Source organism: Ovis canadensis, chromosome 3 (assembly GCF_042477335.2).
Source record: "Ovis canadensis isolate MfBH-ARS-UI-01 breed Bighorn chromosome 3, ARS-UI_OviCan_v2, whole genome shotgun sequence".
NCBI classification, from domain to species: Eukaryota; Metazoa; Chordata; class Mammalia; order Artiodactyla; family Bovidae; genus Ovis; species Ovis canadensis.
In genome coordinates, this window is record NC_091247.1 from 163,704,067 (window position 1) to 163,726,792 (window position 22,726).

General features: G+C 36.1%; 1 protein-coding gene and 1 pseudogene across 1 annotated transcript in view; one reads left to right on the forward strand and one right to left on the reverse strand.

Annotated features, from left to right (window-relative positions):
* The window catches only part of TAFA2 (TAFA chemokine like family member 2), a 565,802-nt gene extending 543,864 nt beyond the window's left edge, over positions 1–21,938 (forward strand). The window contains exon 5 of the mRNA XM_069584779.1: positions 19,824–21,938. Within this exon, the coding sequence (XP_069440880.1) occupies positions 19,824–19,835 (12 nt within the window). The 3' untranslated portion in view covers positions 19,836–21,938. The remainder of the gene's footprint in view (positions 1–19,823) is intronic.
* LOC138435197 (sentrin-specific protease 8-like) lies at positions 1,112–1,769 on the reverse strand (annotated as a pseudogene).
* Positions 21,939–22,726: the final 788 nt, after the last annotated feature.

Below are 22,726 nucleotides of genomic sequence, written 5' to 3' on the forward strand. Positions count from 1 at the left end.
CTTCTTTATAATTTATCCTCATTCTAATATAACCTTTGAAAATAAAGTGGACTTGACACAGGAGATACATAGCATTGAAAGGACAATCATATTATCAAAGAGCCAGAAATGCATTTACACATAATGCCTTATTATATAATTAGAGTTCATATTTTATAACAGTGGAATAATGAGAATAATCTGGAGTATCTAAACATGTTTTTGTTTTTTTCTTTTTTAGAAGGAGTAGCATTTCTTTTTACTCTTGGTTCCACATTTCAAAAATTGCATTGTCTGCATTTTGAATTAAGTAAGAGTTGAGAAAGGTCACTTTTTCTCCTTTATATCTCAAAAATAAATTAACTGTTAGTAAGTTTCAGATGCAAAACAAGAGGTCCACCACATTCATTTATTTCAACAAAGTTATTTAAGATTCCCCCTTTCTTAAAGTGCTCTAAGAATCAGATGGGTGACTATGGGCTAACACCCCACTTTCACTTTTCATTTTCATGCATTGGAGAAGGAAATGGCAACTCACTCCAGTGTTCTTGCCTGGAGAATCCCAGGGACAGGGGAGCCTGGTGGGATGCCGTCTATGGGGTCGCACAGAGTTGGACACGACTGAAGTGACTTAGCAGCAGCAGTAGCAGCATAGCTGGGAAAGCCTTCGCTTGTTGAGTAGAGTAGGTATCACAGAACGGAGTAACTGATAATACTTCGATCTTGAATTAGGTTAGGTCTTGATCTGCTTCTAGCCAGTTGATCTCTTGAAATATGAGGGCTGTGCGGTAAGTTTTAGTTGCTCTATGATTTTCTTCTTGCTTCTAGATTTCACATATTCTCGATTTGTTTTAGAGATCAGTCTTTTTTCTTTGGAATAAACCAATGTGTATAAAGGACCCCCAAAAGGGAATTAGTCAGTTTGGGTGCATATTTTGAAGACATATTTACAGAACATATTGCTCTGAAGTTAGGGCTAAAGTGACATTTTCCACTAGGATAATGCAGAGGACTACATTCTTTCAGGAGAAAGGAAGCATCCTAAGCACTCCTCTCCCAGGCATCTTCCCTCAGGCACTGAGATTGCAGCCATCCAACACATGGGGACAGCAGAAGGAAGAGACTTCAAACGTCAAATATATTTCAACAGCACATTTTTAGCAAGTCTGGCAATGGGATCTTCCCATTCTTCTCTCTTCTTTGTGATGTATGTAGGGTTGAGTAGCTGCAGTAGTGATTCTGGCTGTTGTCTAAAGACGTTCTGACACAAGGCCTCAGTGTTATATTTCACATACATCCCACAGTCATAGCTGTTTTGTTGAGCAGGGGCTTTCTCTTCCATAGAGGCCAGTTTGTTTCCTTTTCTGCCTAAAAAAGCCTCTAGTTTCTCTGCTACCTGCTTTGCATGGAATGAGTTACTGTAATCATAAGAATCATAATGAAAAAGGCCGTTTTTATCTTGTAGATAAACCAAAAAGCTCCAGTGGGTTCCCCCAGCTGTATGGTTGGAACTCGTTGATGGCTAAAAATATCACTCTGTTACTGGGGAGGTCCAAGGGTTCAAGGAACATGGCACTCTCTGCTGGGCTGCCAGTGCACTTGATGAACTGAGTAACTTTGGGGCTGATGACGCAGACATGGTCAGAGCAGGCATGAAACTGACTGCTGGAAAAGTACTTAAAGGCAAACCCAGTAGCATGGACATTGAGCCAGCTTGGAGGATCCAGTAGTGAGAAGTCTGATTGCCAGAGTAGACTGTCCATGTAACTCAAGACTACTGGGTCCATCTTGTATTGACCCAGGCTGCTCAGAAATTCCAGAAGCTGTTTTGGGCCTCACCACCCCTAACAGCCTCTAAACAGCTTTGTACTGGCTGGAAAAGCAGTGCTATAGTCTCAAACCCAGAATTTTCTACCCCCAAATTGTGACATTCCCCTCTAGTCCTCTAAGGCAGAGGTTCCCACCTCTGCTGTAAAGTGAAGAAAAGGTTTGGCAGAGCTTCCTGAGGGCGATGAAATGGGGCCTAAACTTATGTTTTTGAAATTATTTATTTTCAAGTACTGAATCAAAGTGTTTGTTAGGATTGATTGTATTCTCACTACAGGCATTATTGCATTTAACCTTCACAGTAGTGGGATGAGATAGGGATTATCTCCTTGTATAGGGAAGAAAAAGCTAGTGGAGGTGATGAAATTCCAGTTGAGCTATTTCAAATCCTAAAAGATGATGCTGTGAAAGTGCTGCACTCAATATGCCAGCAAACTTGGAAAATGCAGTAGTGGTCACAGGACTGGAAAAGGTCAGTTTTCATTCCAATCCCAAAGAAACACAATGCCAAAGAATGCTCAAACTACCACACAATTGCACTCATCTCACAAGCTAGTAAAGTAATGCTCAAAATTCTCCAAGCCAGGCTTCAACAATATGTGAAGCATGAACTTCCAGATTTTCAAGCTGGTGTTAGAAAAGGCAGAAGAAACCAGAGATCAAATTGCCAGTATCCGTTGGATCATTGAAAAAGCAAGAGAGTTCCAGAAAAACATCTACTTCTGCTTTATTGACTATACCAAAGCCTTTGACTGTGTGGATCACCACAAACTGTGCAAAATTCTTCAAGAGATGGGAATACCAGACCACCCAACCTGCCTCTTGAGAAATCTGTATGCAGGTCAGGAAGCAACAGTTAGAACTGGACATGGAACAACAGATTGATTCCAAAATTGGGAAAGGAGTACATCAAGGCTGTATATTGTCAGTACGTCAGGCTGTATCCTGCTTATTTAACTTATGTGCAGAGCACATCATGAGAAACGCTGGGCTGGATAAAGCACAAGTTGTAATCAAGATAGCTGAGAGAAACATCAGTGACCCCAGATATGCAGATGATGCCACACCTATGGCAGAAAGCGAAAAACTAAACAGCCTCTTGATGAAAATGAAAGAGGAGAGTAAAAAAGTTGGCTTAAAGCTCAACATTCAGAAAACTAAGATCATGGTATCCAGTCCCATCACTTCGTGGCTAATAGATGGGGAAACAGTGGTTGACTTTATTTTGGGGGGCTCCAAAATCACTGCAGATGGTGATTTCAGCCATGAAATTAAAAGATGCTTACTCCTTGGAAGAAAAGTTATGACCAACCTAGACAGCATATTCAAAAGCAGAGATATTACTTTGCCGTCTAGTCAAGGCTATGGTTTTCCCAGTAGTCATGTGTGGATGTGAGAGTTGGACTGTTAAGAAAGCTGAGCGCCGAAGAATTGATGCTTGTGAACTGTGGTGTTGGAGAAGACTCTTGAGAGTCCCTTGGACTGCAAGGAGATCCAACCAATCCATCCTAAAGGATATCAGTCCTAAATATTCATTGGAAGGAATGATGCTGAAGTTGAAACTCCAATAATTGAGACACCTGATACCAAGAACTGACTCATTTGAAAAGACCGTGATGCTTGGTAAGATTGAAGGCAGGAGGAGAAGGGGATGACAGAGGATGAGATGGTTGGGTGGCATCACTGACTCAATGGACATGAGTTTGAGTAAGCTCCCAGAGTTGGTGATGGGCAGGGAAGCCTGTCATGCTGCAGTCCATGGGATCACAAAGAGTCAGACACGACTGAGCTACTGAACTGATAGGGAAGAAAACTGAGGGGTTTTTGAGAGTGAAATAATAGGGCTGCACAGTTGACAAATAGCTACTTCAGGATAAGCTCCCTGGCTGGTTAATGTTCTTCACCCCATGCTCTTAACCATTGCTTATAATTACTGCCTGCCTAATTTTCTAAAAATCCTAAATTCATCATTTTCCCCCTCCTCATCATCAGTTAATGAGCATTCATATGAGTCAAACATATAAAATTTTTTTTTTAATTGGGAGAAATTGAAATTCACAAATGATTGCCTTTTTCAAGTTCGGGCAAAATTGCAAAAGTTCCATCATAATAGAATTTTTACTTATAAACTGATAGACATAATCCCCCAAATTCAGGAAATGAACCCTATACTTAAGAGAGTGTTTTGAAATAGACCTAGATTTTGTACAAAGCCTATTTGCCTTTTTATTATAACAAATATTTTATCTTAAAAGTAATAGTCTATGCAACAGCGTTAATTTGCTTTTCAGAGTTCATGACCTTGGATTACAATACTAACTAATAACATTATAGTCAGTTTTTCACATTACAACCTCTATGTCTCATCTTTATGATGGAAAGGTTCACGAACTTAGTACAGAGCTATATCTAGGACCCCTTCTTCAATGCCAGCCTTAAAAATTTATTAGCAATTTCATGTGATTTAATGGGTTTCAGAAATGTTTTATGCTTCAAGTTATGTTCCCTTTTTGCCTGAATTTCAGTGGCTGATATTCTTGTATCAGAGAGTCATTCATTCATAGCTTAAGGATTTCAACATTCAGGAATTATTTACTAAAATTTAAATTTCCACAATAAGGGTAATTACTCTATGTAGGTGATAATAGAATTTATGGTCCTGAGGCCTTATTTCCAGGGTAGACCCAACAGAAAGTCAGGACAAGTGTAAATCAGGATTATCCAAGGCAAATGAGAAAATATAGTCAGCCCAAGTATAAGCAACTTAATTTCTAATCTGAGCATTGGAGGAAAGTAAGTTTGAAGAGAAGACTTGGCTTAAACATGATTACAATGCAGAGGTACAATGCAGGTGAATACCCAGGTGGATCTTAACTTGTTGGATGACTAATCAACACCAGGTGCATCATTAAAACTGAGCCCACATAACTTGACTTTCACTTTTAGTAATGGATATTTAGTAATATGGTCAAGGCACCCTTTTCTTCTTTCCTGCCCCCAAAAGGAGATTGAAGAATTTGGCAAATTATAAGGTGGTATACCTGGAGGCATTGAAAAGTCCACAAGAAAGGGAAGAGCATCTAGTCTAGAATCCAAGGTCGAGGGGGTGGTGGGGAAGGGTGGAGAAGTGGTGGGGAAGAGCAAGAGAGATTAGTCCAGTCTGGGGAGTTACTAAAGCCTTGGAGATAACTCTCAGTGTTAGAGTACAAAAGAAGGCCAAGAGGAGAGGAAAAGGGAATCGAGAATAAGTGAAACAAAGAGCAAGTACTTGGTAGTTATCAACCCATATTTGTCAGTGATTATATAGAATCCCCCAGGCCTGAATGACCCAATTATTAATAAAAGGTAAATACAACGATTGTCAATCCGGATCAAAAAATCAAAACACAAGTGTATGGTATTTAACAGGAGTGCCTGTTATATATAGTGCCTCTGAACTATAAAAGTAAGGGAAAGCTGAACTTTTTTTAAAAAAAATAGAAAAGATACACTATGTAAAAACTAACCTAACAAAAAGTGATATAGTAATACTAGTAGTAAATAAGAATTTGTGGCAACAATTACTGTTAAGGAGGGATGTTTCCTAATAAAAGATTTAATTCCTCATGAAGAATTCACATAAGTGACTTTCTGCATACATTAGTGCTTCATGCTACTTCCCTTTTTACTAGAATTAGTAAAAATAATATTAAGTTCTCAGTATTATCAAGAAGTAGTATAAGCACTTAACACATATTAGTTCACTTAATCCTCACAAACACCTCATGAGATAGTCATGATTATTATCTTCATTTTACACATGAGGAGATTGAGAAATTAAAAGGTAGCCCAGAGGTTCAGAGCTAATAAGCAATGGAGCTGGGATGAAATGTAGGCAATCTACCCTTTAGGTTATAAGAACAAATATTTGAGTAGAAGAGCCTAAATGGACCAAATAGCTTTTGGCTCTCCCTCTAATACACATTTCAAATGAGTTTGCCATGGATGGGGTAGCACCTAAGATATTCTTTCCCCTGTACTTCGGATATTAGTTTAGCTGCTTTTCCATCTCTTTCTTTGAGAATCTTCTAAAAGCAGAGAGATGGTATTTTTTCTCATGACTGAACTCACATTTCTCTTTAACTTCAATAGCTCAAGAACAGCTGAATAGTTAGGGGGAGGGAACGTGGCTTTCAAGCTTTTCTTGTAGACATGGAAAACGAAATGCTACAGTGGAGGGATGAGTGACCTTCTTCTTTCTAGACTGGATTTCTATACTAGGAGATGTCTCAATTTAGCTGCAGTAGAAGTGAATGTAAGTCATGTATGCAGGAATTCTTTGCCACCAGTCAGTGGAAAACATTTGCCAGGAAAAACTTCTCTTGCTTGCCCTATGTGTGCGGATACAGTCCCTCACTACCCTCCTCCTTAAAACATTGCAAGCCTTCATTGTCTAAACAGAAAGAACAGTAGCCCTCTAAGTTATAAGAATAAATATTTGAGTAGGAAAAGAGTCCATTATGAAAAGAATTCATTGTGGTCTCATTCACGTATGTACTTAGGCTCTCTCCAGGTCCAAGTTCCAGGAATGAGGCTTCTAGAGGGAGGAGCATACAAAGCCATGTGTGTTTCTGATAACTTCAATGTGGTTTCTTTTTGAGCCCCCAGTGGGAACAAGGATAGTATCTGCATGGCCCATTTTTATCCTAGTCACATAGAAGCAATAACACTTGTGGAATAAACAAAGAAATAGATGAATGAACAAATGAGCAAATGTCTGTGACTTCATCTACTACCACTCTGCTCGCCGCTTACTCCATTGCCTCCACCCTTCCCCTCTTACTTTTCTTGTCTCCGGACATTTGCAGATGCTGTTCCTTCTGCCTGAAATGTTCTTCCTCCAGATGTCAGCTTGATTGGCTCTCTTATCTCTGTGGGTGTTCACTGCAATTCCACATTCTCAGCAAGCCTTCCCCATCTAACTGAACTTGCATATCCCTGCCTCAGAAATCCTTCTCTTCCTCCTAACGTTCTCCTGGCATGGCCTAACATACTTTAAATTTTTACTGGCCGTGTCTATCATTTGTCTGGCTCTCCAGATTGTCAGTTTCACAGGAGCAGTGGTTTTTTTTTTTTTTTCCCCTCATACATAGGACAGTGCCTACAACTTATTATGTGCTCAGTAAATATTAGTCCAACAAATGAATGGAAGAACCAGGTATGAAGGACCTGTTTCACTAGTTTTAAAGCCCCTCAAATAGGGATCACAGCCCCCAGAGTATCACTCACACTTAATGCTTCTTTGAGAAGTTTCACTTTTAAGTTATCTGAGCTTCAGTTTCTTCAACTATAAACTGGGGATAGTAGTAATTAGTAACAAAGACTAACAATAAATTGTAAAAGTTGAAAAATCTCGCATAATAATCATGAGGATTGCAAAAGAAAATCGATGTGCACTCAGCTGTCTACTGATGTCCGTAATTATGACCTGAGGAATAAATGCAAAGGAAGGGTAATTCCAGGTTTTCCTGAGGAGCAGGATGATTCACTGTCTTTGGCATTAGAGTGTAGACCAGAAAATGCAGTCAGCTGCATTTTGCTAAGCAAAAATTAACTTGTTTGCCTTTAAAAATTCTGGTCTCTTTATTTAAAAAAATAAAGTGGTGCTTGGAAGGGTCAGGCATCTTAAATATAGAAGCTATAAATTAAATTAGTATGTCGATAGCATGTATGGTAGAGAGAGACAGAGATTGCATGTACGGTATTTTGGGAGCAAAGCACTCATCATGGTGTCTGTTTACTTTGTTATATCATAAGAAATTTGATATTTCATTTGTACCACCATACTTGATGCAAGTGAACATGTAATACCTAGATGTAGGGTAATTGTTACCACATAGTAGTTCATGAGAAAATATCCTGACAGTGTTAAGCAGAAGTATGCAAATTACTCAAGAGAGTTATTTTTTTTAATTAGGATAATTTTTAACTGAAATATTAACTGTAATGAATATGCCAGAATGAACCTTGATGTATCTATTTGGACATTTCCCACATCCCAAGTGGTTAGTCTAAAACCAATTAAAGCACCACAGATTGCTATTATCTTCTTGCATTATTATTTTCCTGAATTAATTTCATTTTAAAAATCAGACCTTCTCCAAATGAGAATAAATTTAAATATATGAGGTACAAATGTGAAGCTGATGTCAAGACCCATGCATATCTATAATTTCAAATTCTGAAACCACAGCATCATGGGAATAATCCTAATTTTTTTTTTAATGGAGGTACTGACCTTTTGGGTCACTAATCATTCCTCTTGCTCTTCCCAGAGAATCCAAATAGTACCTCTAGTTTCCCTTCTGAAATTACTTATCACTTTTCTCTTATATTCATACATTAATTTGTTCATTTATCCATCTACCTACCCATTCATCTTTTCATCCTTTCATTTAGTAAGTATTAGGCATCATTTATGTACCTGGAGTGAAATACAGTTTAGCACTGAGGAAACAAAATGTATGCTAATATTTTTTCAGTACATCATAGTTAAGTGAGAGAAACAAACAGGTTAATAAATAATCATAATGCAATAAGATATGTCTTATAATAGAAGTATGGAAAAAGTATGTTTTCCATCCAATATGTTGACTGGATGAATCACAAAGGCTTATGAATTATGAAGTGGTAATGTTTGTTCTGAGGTTTGAAAGGAAAATATTTTAGGCAAAGGTGAAATGTATCCAAAGATAAGGAGATAGAACAGGGCATGACAAGTCCTAGGAGGATTAACTCATTAGGTGTGACTGGAGCTGGTTCTGTGTATCTCTGAAGAGGGTGGGAAGAGGAGAGATGAAGCTGGGTGGGTTGAGGTCTTATCATAAAAAACTGTCTGTATTACCAGCAAGAATTTAGATTTCCTTCTATAATAGGACATTTTTATAGCTTTTTCTTTTCAGGATCATGATAGCAAACAGGAGGAGAAGCTCCAAGGCGCAAGACCACTCGGGGAGACAAGTTACAAGGTTACTCCAGTCCCACAAACCAGAATAAAGGCTTCGATTAAGATAGTAACAATGAGACAGAGTGGGGAACTGATTAAGAAGATGACTAGGGTCTAGAAACTAATTAGAGACAAACATCTGGAGAAAATGCTGTCATTGTTGAAAATATTCAATGGGGAGAAATGAAATTAAAGAACATTCCTATAAGGCTTTCCATGTTTTTGAACAATGTAAAGAAAATGGAGGCCTGGAAACATGAATTAGTGTATTTCTCATCTGTCCCTTGCTTTTTCTAAAAAATGTGAAGGTCGTCTAAATTTTCTCCAACTTCGCCCTTTGCCTTCAGTCACACATGACCATGGCAAGTCATGACATTGACCCACTTCATAACTGTATTGGCCCTGATACATCTGGATAAAGTCAAGTAAATGTGACTAGAACCCAAAATTCTGTTCTTCCTCAGACAATCATTTTTATCTCACATTTTCTGGTTAGTAGAGAGAGGCCAAGGATGGGAAAGAGGGATCTGTTCTTGTTGCGCAAAGACCCATCTTTTTGTGTTTTTTTTTTTCCAAAATTAGAAAACATCTTTTTATATTATGACATGATTAATCTTCTTTATGCTATTAATTTCAACTGTCCAGAACTCTCAATTTATGCAGGAAATATTTTACTTTACTTTTGATTCATTTTACCAAAGCTCTCTGTTATCTGATCCTGATTACTAGCCACTCCTTCAGGTGATTTATTATTATTCATATTATACTGTCAAATATTTAAATATTTGAAAATCAAGCAGTATATGTTTTATATTTTGGGGGTACTTTGGGAAAGAGAGATTATAGAGAAAACTTTTGAAAGTCTGTCTACAAAATGTCATAAATTACAACAGAAAAAAGTCATGAATCCCATTCAGACCGTTAGTGGGGGTTACACAGTTGATGATAGGGAACAGCAAAGCTGCCTTGAGAATTGAAGGCCTATGGATAGCCAGACGCACTGGGTAAATGACATGGCCTCATTTATCAGCATTAAAGTAGGTATGATTCAGGTTCATGCTTTAGCAAATTACAAATTGCTGTAGATATGGATGTTCAGGCAACTTATGGATGGTTACGATTGCAAATATTGTCTGCAAATTCTAATTAAATATTGTTACATAATGTTTCTACAATTCTCTTACCCTTTTATGTTAAAATGGTTGTCTATTGATTTTTATATACTTTCTTCCTTGATTTTAAATGAACTCCTTTCTTACATTTGCGCAGAATGCTTCCCAAAATAGTCACGAGAAATGCTTACTATCCTTTTATCAGTTTCTCGTAAGAGCTGTTTATTTTAGGTCCTATTTATGGGTATGTGTTTCTCTGAAATAAAAAGAATGTTCTAAGAGTTTATAATCCTCTAGGAAAGATGCAAAACTGTCCCCATTGTGGGTTTTTATGGAGGTAAAGGAAGTTATTGTCTTGCTGTCCCTTTATGATTGTTGAAATACTCCCCTTTGCCCAGGTTTGTTTCCTGTAATAATGTTTTTAACAGTGGAGTACCTGACATGTGTTTGTTCCTTAGGCAAACGTGTAAAACTTTTCAAATTTGAACAGAGAAGTAGAAAGAGAAGGTTTCTGTTGTGTTTGATGACAATTTTTTATTTTTCCACACCCCAAAAATGTTCTGGCTCCATGCTGGAGCATTAGTGTGGCAAATCCTAGTGTTGGTGACATTCTAAGGAAGGGGTAGAAGTTTCATTAAGGAGTAAAGATTCAAAATGACTCCAAAACTGCCTCAGTGGTCAGTAAATAAGGCTGTGAACTATTCTTCATAAAAAGGGAAGAAGGGGAGGCATCATTTTTTTAATAGGAGGCCCTCAAACTGGCCACAAATAGCCAATGTCATTGTTGGTCAACCGAATGTTATCACCTACAAAGACCCTGTAGCTAATATATTGTTCTCTTAAGAACAGAAACAAAACCCTGAGTGTATAAGTGGACCTCTGTCAGTGTTCAACCTGCCTATTAGTCTGTGAATTAGCATGAAAAGCACAGAACCATCAAATTTTTACCTAATCTCCATAAGCCAAATGAAGATTTTATTCTTACCTAATCATTAATTCTTTGTATGTTTAAATTGCCTCTTAATTGAATAAGTTATGTCATACCAGCATCTAGGTAATTAGAACTGGGTAGATTTAAAGATTCATATTTTAATCAACTTTGGGAATTTGAGACTACTGGGTTAAGACTATTTTTTGAAAAGTGAGAAATATATCTGGGAAATAGAAAAAAGCAGAAACTTCTGACATATTAAACATCATTGCCTATGCTGCCCTTACCTTCAGAAAATGAATTATAGCTTTTTTAACTTAGAGAATGATTTTTTCCCAAAGATATACCACATGTGGAGTGGTCATCTCTAAACTTAATTTTACGGCAGAATATAGGGATGAAAAAGAGTATATGCTGCTTCAGGCATGGTACTAGCCTCATACTTCCACAAATTTCACCAAGTTCTTTTCAAAATGACAGAGGCATATTCTTTATGCAGACAAGTATCCCAAGGAAAAGTTGTTACCTACAGCCACTTATATTTATAACTCAACCAACCAGAAGCTAAGAGAAAATGTTGCCCTTAGTAATTCCTACACCAGTAACTCAGATTTCTCCAAAGTTTCAATCCTTCTTCCAAAAGTCCACTTATCTTAAAATCACCTTTTAAGCATAATTTTTTAGTGCTTACTTCTGTTAGCCCTTATATGCTGTGAGGCTGAAATACTTGACTGTGATGCTTGAGCAGATATACATTTTTAAAGTAAGTGTTTATGACAGAAATTGGATGAAAACTATCCATTCAAGTAACTCCTTTATAAATGAGAAGTGAGTCATAAAAAATGAACCAATCAAACTCAGCAGGTAAAGTGCCTTTCCAATTGCATTCAGTCTCAACTGTCTCTGAAAATAGGTAAACTTTGCTATTAATAGTATATAGAAAAATATTATTAAAAATCTATCAGCTTTCCTTAAAGCATCCAAAATAACTGTGTTCCCATTTTAAGGACTTTCTGATGTTTCCTTAAAGCTTGAACAGTGTAATCCCATTATACTATTGTCTTTCAAAAGTATCTATTTTTCGTCATTTTCCACTTGGAGTAAATGGAAGAATGTGTATGGTGCAGGACCAGGAGAAGAAGAAAATTTTAAAATTTTCTTAATGTCCCAAAGGAAATTATTAAATACCCAAGGAGAAACCAGGGGATGTTTTGTTTGGCTAACAGTTAATGTTAGCTGATCTGCCTCTGAGTGGATGAATGTGCATAAATGGCAATGGAAACAGTCATCTGCTTTCCTGATTCACACAGAAGAAAGAGTTCATGGCAGGCACACTGCGCAGCTTTCAAACTTCCAAGAAATGGTGCAAGTCCATCTGTTCCCGAAGATTCATTTCTAGTAGAGATCTTCACTGGCACAGCACAGGAAGCTGAAAGGCACCGACAGATGTTGTATTTGTGGTAAAAAGCTCACTAGTTCTGCATTCTAATATAGGCTTTTCAGAAAAATGAAGTCTACATGGTGGCTATACCACCCATGAATTTAAATAATCAGGATAAAGTTTTATCCTCTATTGAATTAGTCCTTAAGAAAAGTCATGAGTTGGGAGACAGAAGGGAATCAGAAACTCACTGAGTCCAGCCAACTTGTTTGGCATGTGTGAATGAACCCTAGAGATTCAGAGGTTTTTTAAAGTGACTTGTTCAGAGTTCTAAAAACCAGACAGTAGTATCAATATCACTGTTATAAACTCTTATCAGTACAAGGCCACCTCTTCTCAGTCAATCTGGGGCTCTTCTTTCTTTCTTTTTTCTTTTCAGAAGTCTAGGAAGACTATGCCATTTTCTGCTTCCACACTGGGACCCACACTGTGGTACACCTACATAGAATCAATTAACTACAGCTCTATTGTTTGAAATGATTGTATTTCTAATTGCCCAAGGCTGTTAAATTTTTTGAGAATTCCTAGAACAGATAACAAGGTCAGTTCACAGTAATGTTGACCCTAGCTGAAGTGCTAAGTAGATTGGTTTTTGTGCCCCAAACGTGGAGGCCAATCCACAGCACCAGCCATTATTGGGAAGGAAAATTAAACTATGATATGAAAATGCAGTGGGCTTCAGGGCTTATCGGAATCACCTCCAACACCATGAAAGCAAAACAGAGGCTTACTTTTTTATGTGGATGTACATGTTTATGACAGTAATTCATGTAAGTCATTGCCTCATACCACATCATCCATACTAAAGAGCTGTCTGGTCAGCTTGCTCTTAAATGATTACTTCAGACCAATAGGAATCTTTCATTTCATAATACCTCATTGCATAAGGTGCTTTAAGAAAGCACAAGTGCATTTTCATGTACTGTTACAACCAACTGAATGGCAGCTTTTCTCCTGCTTAAATGAGAAAGCCTGCTACTGCAGAGTAATGATGTTTTAATTGCGCATTTAGTATACAAAGAGTGAAGCAAGAATTTAATTCATGTACTTGTAACAGCTACATTAAAAAAATACATTTGCAGTGAAGCAGCAATTATATTCCAAGCAAGAAAAGTTCATTCAAATCAGCATTTAGTGATTTAAAAAAATGGGATTGCTTTAAGAATCCAGTTACTGATTCAGAAAGATTTTAAATGGTAGATTACCTTATGTTATACACATGAAACTAACATAATGTATGTCAATTATATTTCAATAAAGAAATTAATTTAAAAAGTCAGCATTTAGAATTGTGAAGGTATTCGAGTCTTCCTTTTCACCTGTATCGAATAAGCTAAATTTATTTATTAAAACATTCATTTGAAATGGTGCCTATCTATGATGCTATTAAGCAGTTGTATTGTAAAAATTGGGCTTGTACTGCATTTCAACCTACTGCCTCCCTTCAGAAATACAGCTACATAGTCCTTGCCTTCCAGTTGTTTAAAGAATATCCATCAGTCTAAAGACAAGTGTTTCTCTTATTACACAGATATTTTAGCGAATATTTAACTTTTTAAAAAATGAAATTGACTTCTAATCTTCATAAGGCATTGTCTTTAATATTTTGTATATGTGACTTATTTTACATGCAAAGGAATATAGTTCCTCATAACAAGATTTTCGTGACCACCCAGGAAAAAATAAGAATATTTTGTAAATTAAGCTAATATGATAAGATTCACATGTATATTATGGAGTTTTGGCATCGATTTCACAAACTTATATAGGTGGGTAAAGTGAATATCTAAAATTAAAAAAATAAATATCTGATATGTGGGATAGAACTCAAATATATCAGAAGAACCATAATGAATAAGGAAACTTACAAATCTGCATTTTGTTTGGCATAATTATACCACGTTTATTTTTAAGCCTAGATGGTTAAAATACAGTACTAATTTCCTGAATATTTTGCCTGCATTCAGAGTCTGATGGCAGCTGATTCATCAGTAAGACCAATAATGGAATTGCCTATAAAGACTAGTAACGTATGCACAGAAAGAATTGAGAGCAAAACTAAGAATTCAGTGCATTCAGCTGCCTAGAAATGTATCCATATCTGAATAATAATAGTTACCACTTACATAATGCTCATTATGTACCTTGGAATATAATTCTCAGTGTTAGTCGCTCAGTCATATCTTACTCTTTGGGACCCCATAGACTGTAACCTGACCGGCTCCTCCGTCTATGGGATTTCCCAGGCAGGAATACTGGAGTGGGCTGCCATTTCCTTCTCCAGGAGATCTTCCCAGTCCAGGGATTGAACCTGGGTCTCCCGCATTGTAGGCACACTCTTTACCATCTGAGGCACCAGGGAAGTCTTATAATGTAAGCACTTGACTAATTAACTTATTTTTGCTCAGCTCTTACAATCCTATGATGTAGGTACTAATATTATAGCTGTCTTATTTGAGGTCACATGCTGAGTTATCAACAGAAGGAAACATTGAACCTACACAACCTGACTTCAAAGTATATTCTTTTTGACCATTAAATACCCTCTCACCTTGTCTGAAAAGACAGTCTCTCCCAAAGCCAACCAAAACAATAGTGCTTTCTTCTTAATATATCAGTTTCAGTTCAGTTCAGTCGCTCAGTCGTGTCCGACTCTTTGCAACCCCATGAATCGCAGCACACCAGGCCTCCCTGTCCATCACCATCTCCCGGAGTTCACTCAGACTCACGTCCATCGAGTCCTTGATGCCATCCAGCCATCTCATCCTCGGTCGTCCCCTTCACCTCCTGCCCCCAATCCCTCCCAGCATCAGAGTCTTTTCCAATGAGTCAGATCTTCGCATGAGGTGGCCAAAGTACTGGAGTATAACTACCATCCTATGACTTTGATTAACAGCGTATGAAATGAATGATTGCAAATTCAGTTACTATAAGTCAGAAAATTAACTAGTTAAATCTAGTTAAATTTGTAGAGAAACAAGATGTAATGTCCTCTGCCATAGATATCCTATGTATCACCTTTTGAATCTTAGTTGGGAATTACTACTGTTACCACCTGTTAATATTTGAAAAGCATTTGCCTGGACTGATGCTTTGCAGGGATTATCTGATTTAATCACAATAGCAAACTTATGAGGGCTGATAATACCATTTTTGTATTTCACATGGGGAGACTAGGCTCAGGGAGCTTAAATAATTTATTTCAACCCCACAGTGTGAGAAAGTGATAAGGCCAAGGTCTGAACTCAGGCAGTCTGTGTGCAGAGCTCCCACTACTTGTCACTGTGTCTCTCCCCATAGTGTACTGTCTCCCATTGGTAACCTAATCAGCACGACTTAAACAGGGTAAAAAGAATTGTAGACTCCATACATATAACAACTTTAGGAACTGTATAGAAGCATCAAAGCATCTTTTACATTTGGGGACAGAATAGATTCTTGAATATTTTTCCTTTTTGCCTTTTAAATTTATTTTACCTTGAAGATAGGCAGAGGATATAACACAATGGTCCAAATACAAAATGAATACAGTATGGAGTAGGAAATGGCAACTGGCTCCAGTACCATTGCCTGGAAAAATCTGTGGATACAGGATCCTCACAGGCTACAGGGGAAGAGTCGGACATGACTCAGCAACTGAGCACACACAATTTTAAAATAGTTGACTTCACTTAATCTCAAATATGCCATTTACCTGGTTTTGTTTTCTCAATTTAAATTGGTGAGCAGATTTAAAATACATGATTTTAGCATAAATTATTGAGAAATCTGAAAGCCCTATAATAGATTTGTTCGACTGGAAGAAATAAATGGATGCTTATATCTAAAAAAAAAAAAAAATGGTGCTTCTTATTGAATGTTATCAGATTAGCTTCTTCATCCTGGTGGCTCATTACCAAGGTAGCTTTGTGTTTGTAACTAGAAATAATAATACTAATGGTTATTATTATTGGATGTGTACAGCAGCCCAACAGTTTCACTTACTGAATTGGCTGGTGTGCAGCACACACAAATAAAAGTTGCATGAAAAAGAACAGCTGTGTAGAATACTGCCTTTGGAAAGGCAAATTTACTGAGACTAGTGATTATAGTGTATGAAGCTCAAGGCATATCCGTAATGATCATAGGAACATTTCTCTCTCTCTCATGCAGTATTTTATATCTATTGCCCTCAGAATGAGAAAACAGTGAATTCATGATAGTAAATGCTATTTCCTATCCTGTAAAAGTGGTTTTATTGCAACCTCCTGCTTTTAGTCACTGAAAACTTAAGGTAAAACTTTTGCTAGTTGGCCTCTTCCAAAAGATAGGGCTTGAGTGAAAAGAGAATAATATTTAAGTTCTAAAAAAAAAAAAAAGGCAGTGTTTCATTTGGTATACTAAAAACTTACTTGTAAGTGGAAGAAATTTTTTTAAATGTTGGATTGTATAAGTATTGCCTGAGATCTTTCATATCAAGAAATTTCAGTTAAAAAAAATGATGTTTCAGTTTATCATCTATAAAGGGTGAAATGGGAATCATTTCTCCCCCATTAGCATGTCAGAATTTAACTATGAGTCACTTGAACTTAATGAGCATAAAAACCATAAATGCAGTTTTTTGTATTAAATTTTAGACAATTATTTTAAAATGTTATTTGGATCTTGCATATTAGATGATGAAAATTGGTGATAATGTACCTGTATTCAGAATCATCTGCCTGTTTTAAAATCTTTGGCTTTGCCATTTTGTTTGGTACAAATCTGGAGGTTATCAGGGAGGGTGATGATATATGTTCATATTTATATTTCATTGAAAAGGGCAAATTATGACAGCCTTTGTTTGAATTCCTTAATCCTCTAACTTGTCTGTTAGTAGGATTCTCTCATTCTACTTTTAGTGGTTCTCTTGTTAAAGATTTAAGTATTGAAAGAAAAAAAAAAACTGATCCCAACTCTAAAACTTTTATTTTTAATGGTACTTCATAGTTGAGAAAGCTAGGTTTTCATAAATATACTTGATCCTCACAGGAACACTGTGAGGCTAACAAGATTATTCCCGTTCTGCACATGGGAAACTGTGGGGCCCAGATATTGCATGACGCGGCCAGTATCATTATTGCCACACTGACCTAAATCCAGCAACTATATGCCCAACTACAGTGGGCCTCTGATCAAAATCAAATAATTCACAAAAATCATACCTAAAATAAATTGTCTGTTACTCTTCATCTCATAAAATGTAGGGGTTTTTAGGATTAAAAAACTAGGAAACCAGGAAACATTGTACAAGATTAGAGAATAAGGAAAAGCTTTCATCGTTTCAATCCATGCTTATTTAGACAATTACTTCTTTGAGTTAAGCTTAGTTTTCTAGCAATTATTTTAGCTGATAGAAATGTAAATGTACATATGTATAATTCACAGCATAGCATAAATGTACATTTATGAGGATCTGGATTGTATAGTTGTGTTTGTATATACTTATGTTTCCTCTACTGAGATGGAGGAAAATCATATTTCAGATATATAAGTCCTTGGTTTTATACTGTCAATTTGACATCTGTTTAAAAATTATTTGAAATTAAAATTATGTGAAAATAAAGCTTTAAATACATAAATAGTTAGAGACTCACTCCTCAGCTTTATATAAACCAGCAGAACAAAATGCTTACCTTGGAATGAAGATGTAAGAATGTGTCCTCCATACCCACCAATAGATTACTCAGAATCTGGGCTTGTAGTAGTTTGAGAGGACATGTTACTTGCTTTCCTGGAGCTGTTGCAGCGTGCCTCTTATGTGGTCAGTGCTGAACCTCTCCTGAGGCTAAATCAGTTGTTGTCTTCCTTATTCCTGTCATTTCAAACACTGGTGCCCATATTACATTTCACAGTGATTTCTTTTTTTTTTTTTTAAATTTTAGTTTTTTATTTTTTAAATTTTAAAATCTTTAATTCTTACATGCATTCCCAAACATGAACCCCCCTCCCACCTCCCTCCCCATAACATTTCTTCCTGCAACCAGGAGGAGAACTCTCAGAAAAGGCAGGTGAATTTTCTCAGCCCCTGGAAATCAAAAACTGTTAAATCAATGTTTGTCAAAAAAGTGTATCATAAAAATAAAATTTCTGTATTTTCCACAGTGATGAGCTATCTTCATTAGCAACCTATGACACATAGAAATATATGTCTTCCCCATATTCTTCTTACACTGACTCCCAGACTGGGAGCCCTTCACAGAACTTGTGTAAAATAACCACTGAATGGCAGACAAATTGATAATAAAATCGCTGCCCTGTCTAAGACACCCCTGCTCCCAGAATCTCTAGAGGCCAGCAGGCCCATTATGTTTGTATCCCCTCATCATCAGTTCAGTCCTTGTCTGTGCATAGGAATAAGAAGCTACAGACCTTTGGGAATGAAACTGACCAAAGAGACACAAACATGGTTGCTGCCTCCATGCAGAATATGTATGTTTGAATTTTACACCTTTCTTTCACACTGTGATTTGAAATCAGCCATGGCAGAGCAACATCTTGTTACTTTATTTTTCTATTTTTCATAGTTGATCAAACTACAGACAAAACAAAAACTTGTCTTTTGGCAAATGTTTTGAGAAAAGATAAGTAACTATGTTACTTAATGAAATAAAATATCCACAATAAGTTTTAAAAATTCACTTTTTGTTGTAAGCATCACTGGAAAAGAACTGTTAGGCAATCCTAAGTACCATGCTATTAAGAGCGTAACTAGAAATTCATTGACACAGCAGAAATCTTTGTCTCTCTTTGTTTCATATTTCCTCTGCATACATATAATGATGTCTCTGTACATATTAGATATTCTAGCTATTATTCTTTTTTTCCTGTAAATAAACATTCTTTTGACTTGAGTACCTGTGAAATTCCACATGATTCTGCCTCAATAATATGTACAGTAGCATTAATAATACTGCTCTAATCAATTTCATGAGAAATTTTTGGGACTTTTAAAATTTGGTAAAGGATTATACTATAATTGTTTTTCTCCCCAATTTTTTTTTTTTTTGCATTATGAATAGTGGATTTTCTGAAATGCAGTTGAGTCAAATAAGCATTCAACTTGTCAACTATTTCAAGAATGGGTTTTATGGAACCAAATCCCAAGGGCTTTCTTGAAGATGTGGTCTGATAGGATTCCTAAGAACAAAAGTCTTTCCTTCACTGACACCTGGCATGAAGTGTATGATCTCTGGGTTATGTTCACAGAGTCTATGCGAAGAACAGGGATTCCAGAATCAATCTTTGGGTCCAAAAGGGGTAACTTTTCCAGTTGAGATCTTCCTGGTCACTGTTGGAGTCACTTAGATAACTGCAAATGGCTCTCAAAAATATTATGAAATAATAGAGAAAATAATTTTAATAAGCTATAAATACCTAAATATGGTAGTCCTTTAAAATTCAGTAATTTATTTAATATAGCAAATACCAGCACTTTGAGTTTTTACTTATTCATTTCTAATACTTAATTGTGTAGAGTTTTAAGATGATAGCTGTTATGAAATGATTCTACTTTCTTTTTCTTTGTAGGTAACCCATTAACCAAGGTGAAATCAAGTGATCCTCAAGGCTGATTACGCTGAACATATGCATAACAAACATAATTCATAGGTGATCTTGAAGAAAAAATTTTATACAGCTCCGAAGTGGCACTCTGGAGTCTATTACTTCTGGGGGATTTCATGGCTCATAATCAGCTTCTTGGAATCAAGACTCTTTAGAAGTCCTACATGAACTTCAATATCATGAAGATTTCATCAGATCTGAACTGTGTTCAACTTGTATAATTGTACTTAAAAAAAGAAGTTGCTATCTGAAGAGTTGGCATTTCTGGATGGTATCAGAGACACCTACACTTTGGGCTCGTGGCCCCAAATGTGACTGCCTTTCTGGTTTCTGAAAGTCTCTCAAGGGCACTGGCCTTCTGTCATGGACCTGTTCCTGGGTCCCATGTTCACTGGCTAGGATTGTACATGGCTTCAGTGACATTTCCTTTTGCAAACTTCTCCTTTGGCATGGTGAAGACTGGGACAATTTAGTTTGTATCCTAACCTTGGAGCTCTGAAAGCCTACATGTTTTAACATCTTAAAGTTGCTTTTGTTAAAGGAATGGAAATATATATCCATTGATAATAATTATTGTTGGCAAGTTATAGTTATCTGAAAACATCAATCATATAAGAATGTATAGACAAGCTGACATGTTTCCCCAAGGCTAACACACTACTGCAGCTCTCTGTCAGTTAAATAGGTAGTAGTTAGAACTGAATTACCATTTTCATTATATATTCCTATTTGGTACCTCTAGAGTACATTCCCTTTCAGAGTTGTTTTTTTTTTTTAAGTGAACTTTTTCTTTTATGTTTATCCTTACTTTTTCCCTTCACAGAAATCAGCAGTGAGCAGTCAAGTATTTAGGTAACCTTCAGTTTCAAAAAATTGCCGGGGATGCATGTGGGTTTTGATTTCTTAGCTTGAAAGTTATTTGCTTAGATTTCTTCTAATATTTTTTTAAACTGTCCTTTCTATCTCATTTTTAAAAGACTGTCTCTTGCTTGATTCCAAGGACTGTTTGAATGCCTATTTGTTTATGCAAGTTGTTGGTAGAATTAACTGTTCATTTCCTTGGCTTCAAATTTATAAATATTTGTTTATAGTTTTCCCATTCAAACAATTTCTTAGGTCTGTTTTTGTAGTCTTTTTAACATCTGTGGTTTTCAGTTCTAAAGGAAAATCTTACAAATATTTCAAGGCCTTAAACACGTATGTACTTTTTTTTCTAAGTTATTCACAGAATGTATAATTTTATACTACTTTTATTTTGCTTCATTTGTTATGTGGAGGGAAAGAAGAATGGACATTGCATAGCCATTCTGTAATAATATTGTGTAAATGTATACTTTGAAGGATTGTAAAAGGAGAGGCTTCTGTATTTTACTCATCTTAGATTAATAAGAAGATACTTCAGAAATTGTCCTGTTAGGCATTCTATTATGTTAGAGAGAGTGTGGGTATCTTCTGTGATTTTAAAACTCACTCACATGGCCAATTATGTATATGTTGATTTCCATGATGGAGGCTGACATATAGACCAAAGCTCTCCAGGGTAAATTGGTAACAATCTTCAAAGACCAATATATTACCCAGAATCTTTTCTCAGCAGAATGACTGACACTGTAAAATTTGTTAAATATGAAATTTGTAAAGTATACTTTTGATATTGAACCAAAGTATACTGACCCATAAATCCATGGAATGACTTTCTTCTTCCATTTTCATTATGCATACAATTTGATGGCTCTGAGTGAATTTTGCAATGGTTCAAGACTGTCTGAATTTGTAAAGAAAGGAGTAATAGTTGTGCTGGAGTTTCTGCATCAGTGATAATATTAATTTCTTTGGAACAAAGTGGAAAATTATATTATTTTAGAAATTATGAATTTGTCCTAGCTTTGAAATTATAGATTATGCCTCTCTTTTTTAAACTATGTCCTTTAAAACAACACTGGAAATACTGTATTATATTCAAGTGTAATACATGCATATCAATAGAAAAAATAAATGGAATTTCAAATATACTAAATAGATTATCCCCAGTAATGTTGTGACTCTTCAGAAAAGGTGAATAAAATTGGAATACAAAAATGGACTCTTTCCTGAGTTATTTTCAGGGAATCTGTTTTTCAGTGTTTTATTTTAAAAGCACTTCAGTTACTGTCCAGGAAAACCTCTGATTTTATGGGAAAGCTGACATATATTCTTTAATCATTTTATAAAAATCCATGGCAAATCTTGCCGTTTACACAAGGTTCCAATATTTGGGTTGCTTCTTTGCTAAGAAACAATTGAAATAGATATATTTATACTTGTGCCACTTGCTCACATCTTGACTATGGGCACAACTGGCAAATTTTTGCTAGCAATATGCAAAACATTTTATTTAAAAAACTGTGTCAAAGAATATACTGCTTATCCTTTGAAATTCATTATACAGTTGACCCTTGAAAACACAGGTTTTAACTGCCTATGTCCACCTATACATGGATTTTTTTCTATAGTAAATACTTCAGCACTGTACAATCTGAGGTTAATTCCAGGGAGGTGAAATCATGGATATGGAGGAACCACATACAGAGAGGATGGATTCTAAGTAATACGTAGATTTTTAATTGCAAGGAGGATTAGCTCCTCTGACCCTAGCATTGTTCAAAGGTCAACCATAAATGGGAGTGTTAATTAAAACAAATATGGCTATGATTTAGCCTTTTAAATTACTTTAAATAGCTTTGATCTTGAATTTGAGTTTTTATAAAATGTTATGAAAACAGTTCAGAAGGCTTCTGTGTACCCTTTCCCTACCATTCCCTAGTGATAACATCTTACACAACCAAGAAATTGACATTGGTACAATACTGTTCTCTCAAATACAGAAT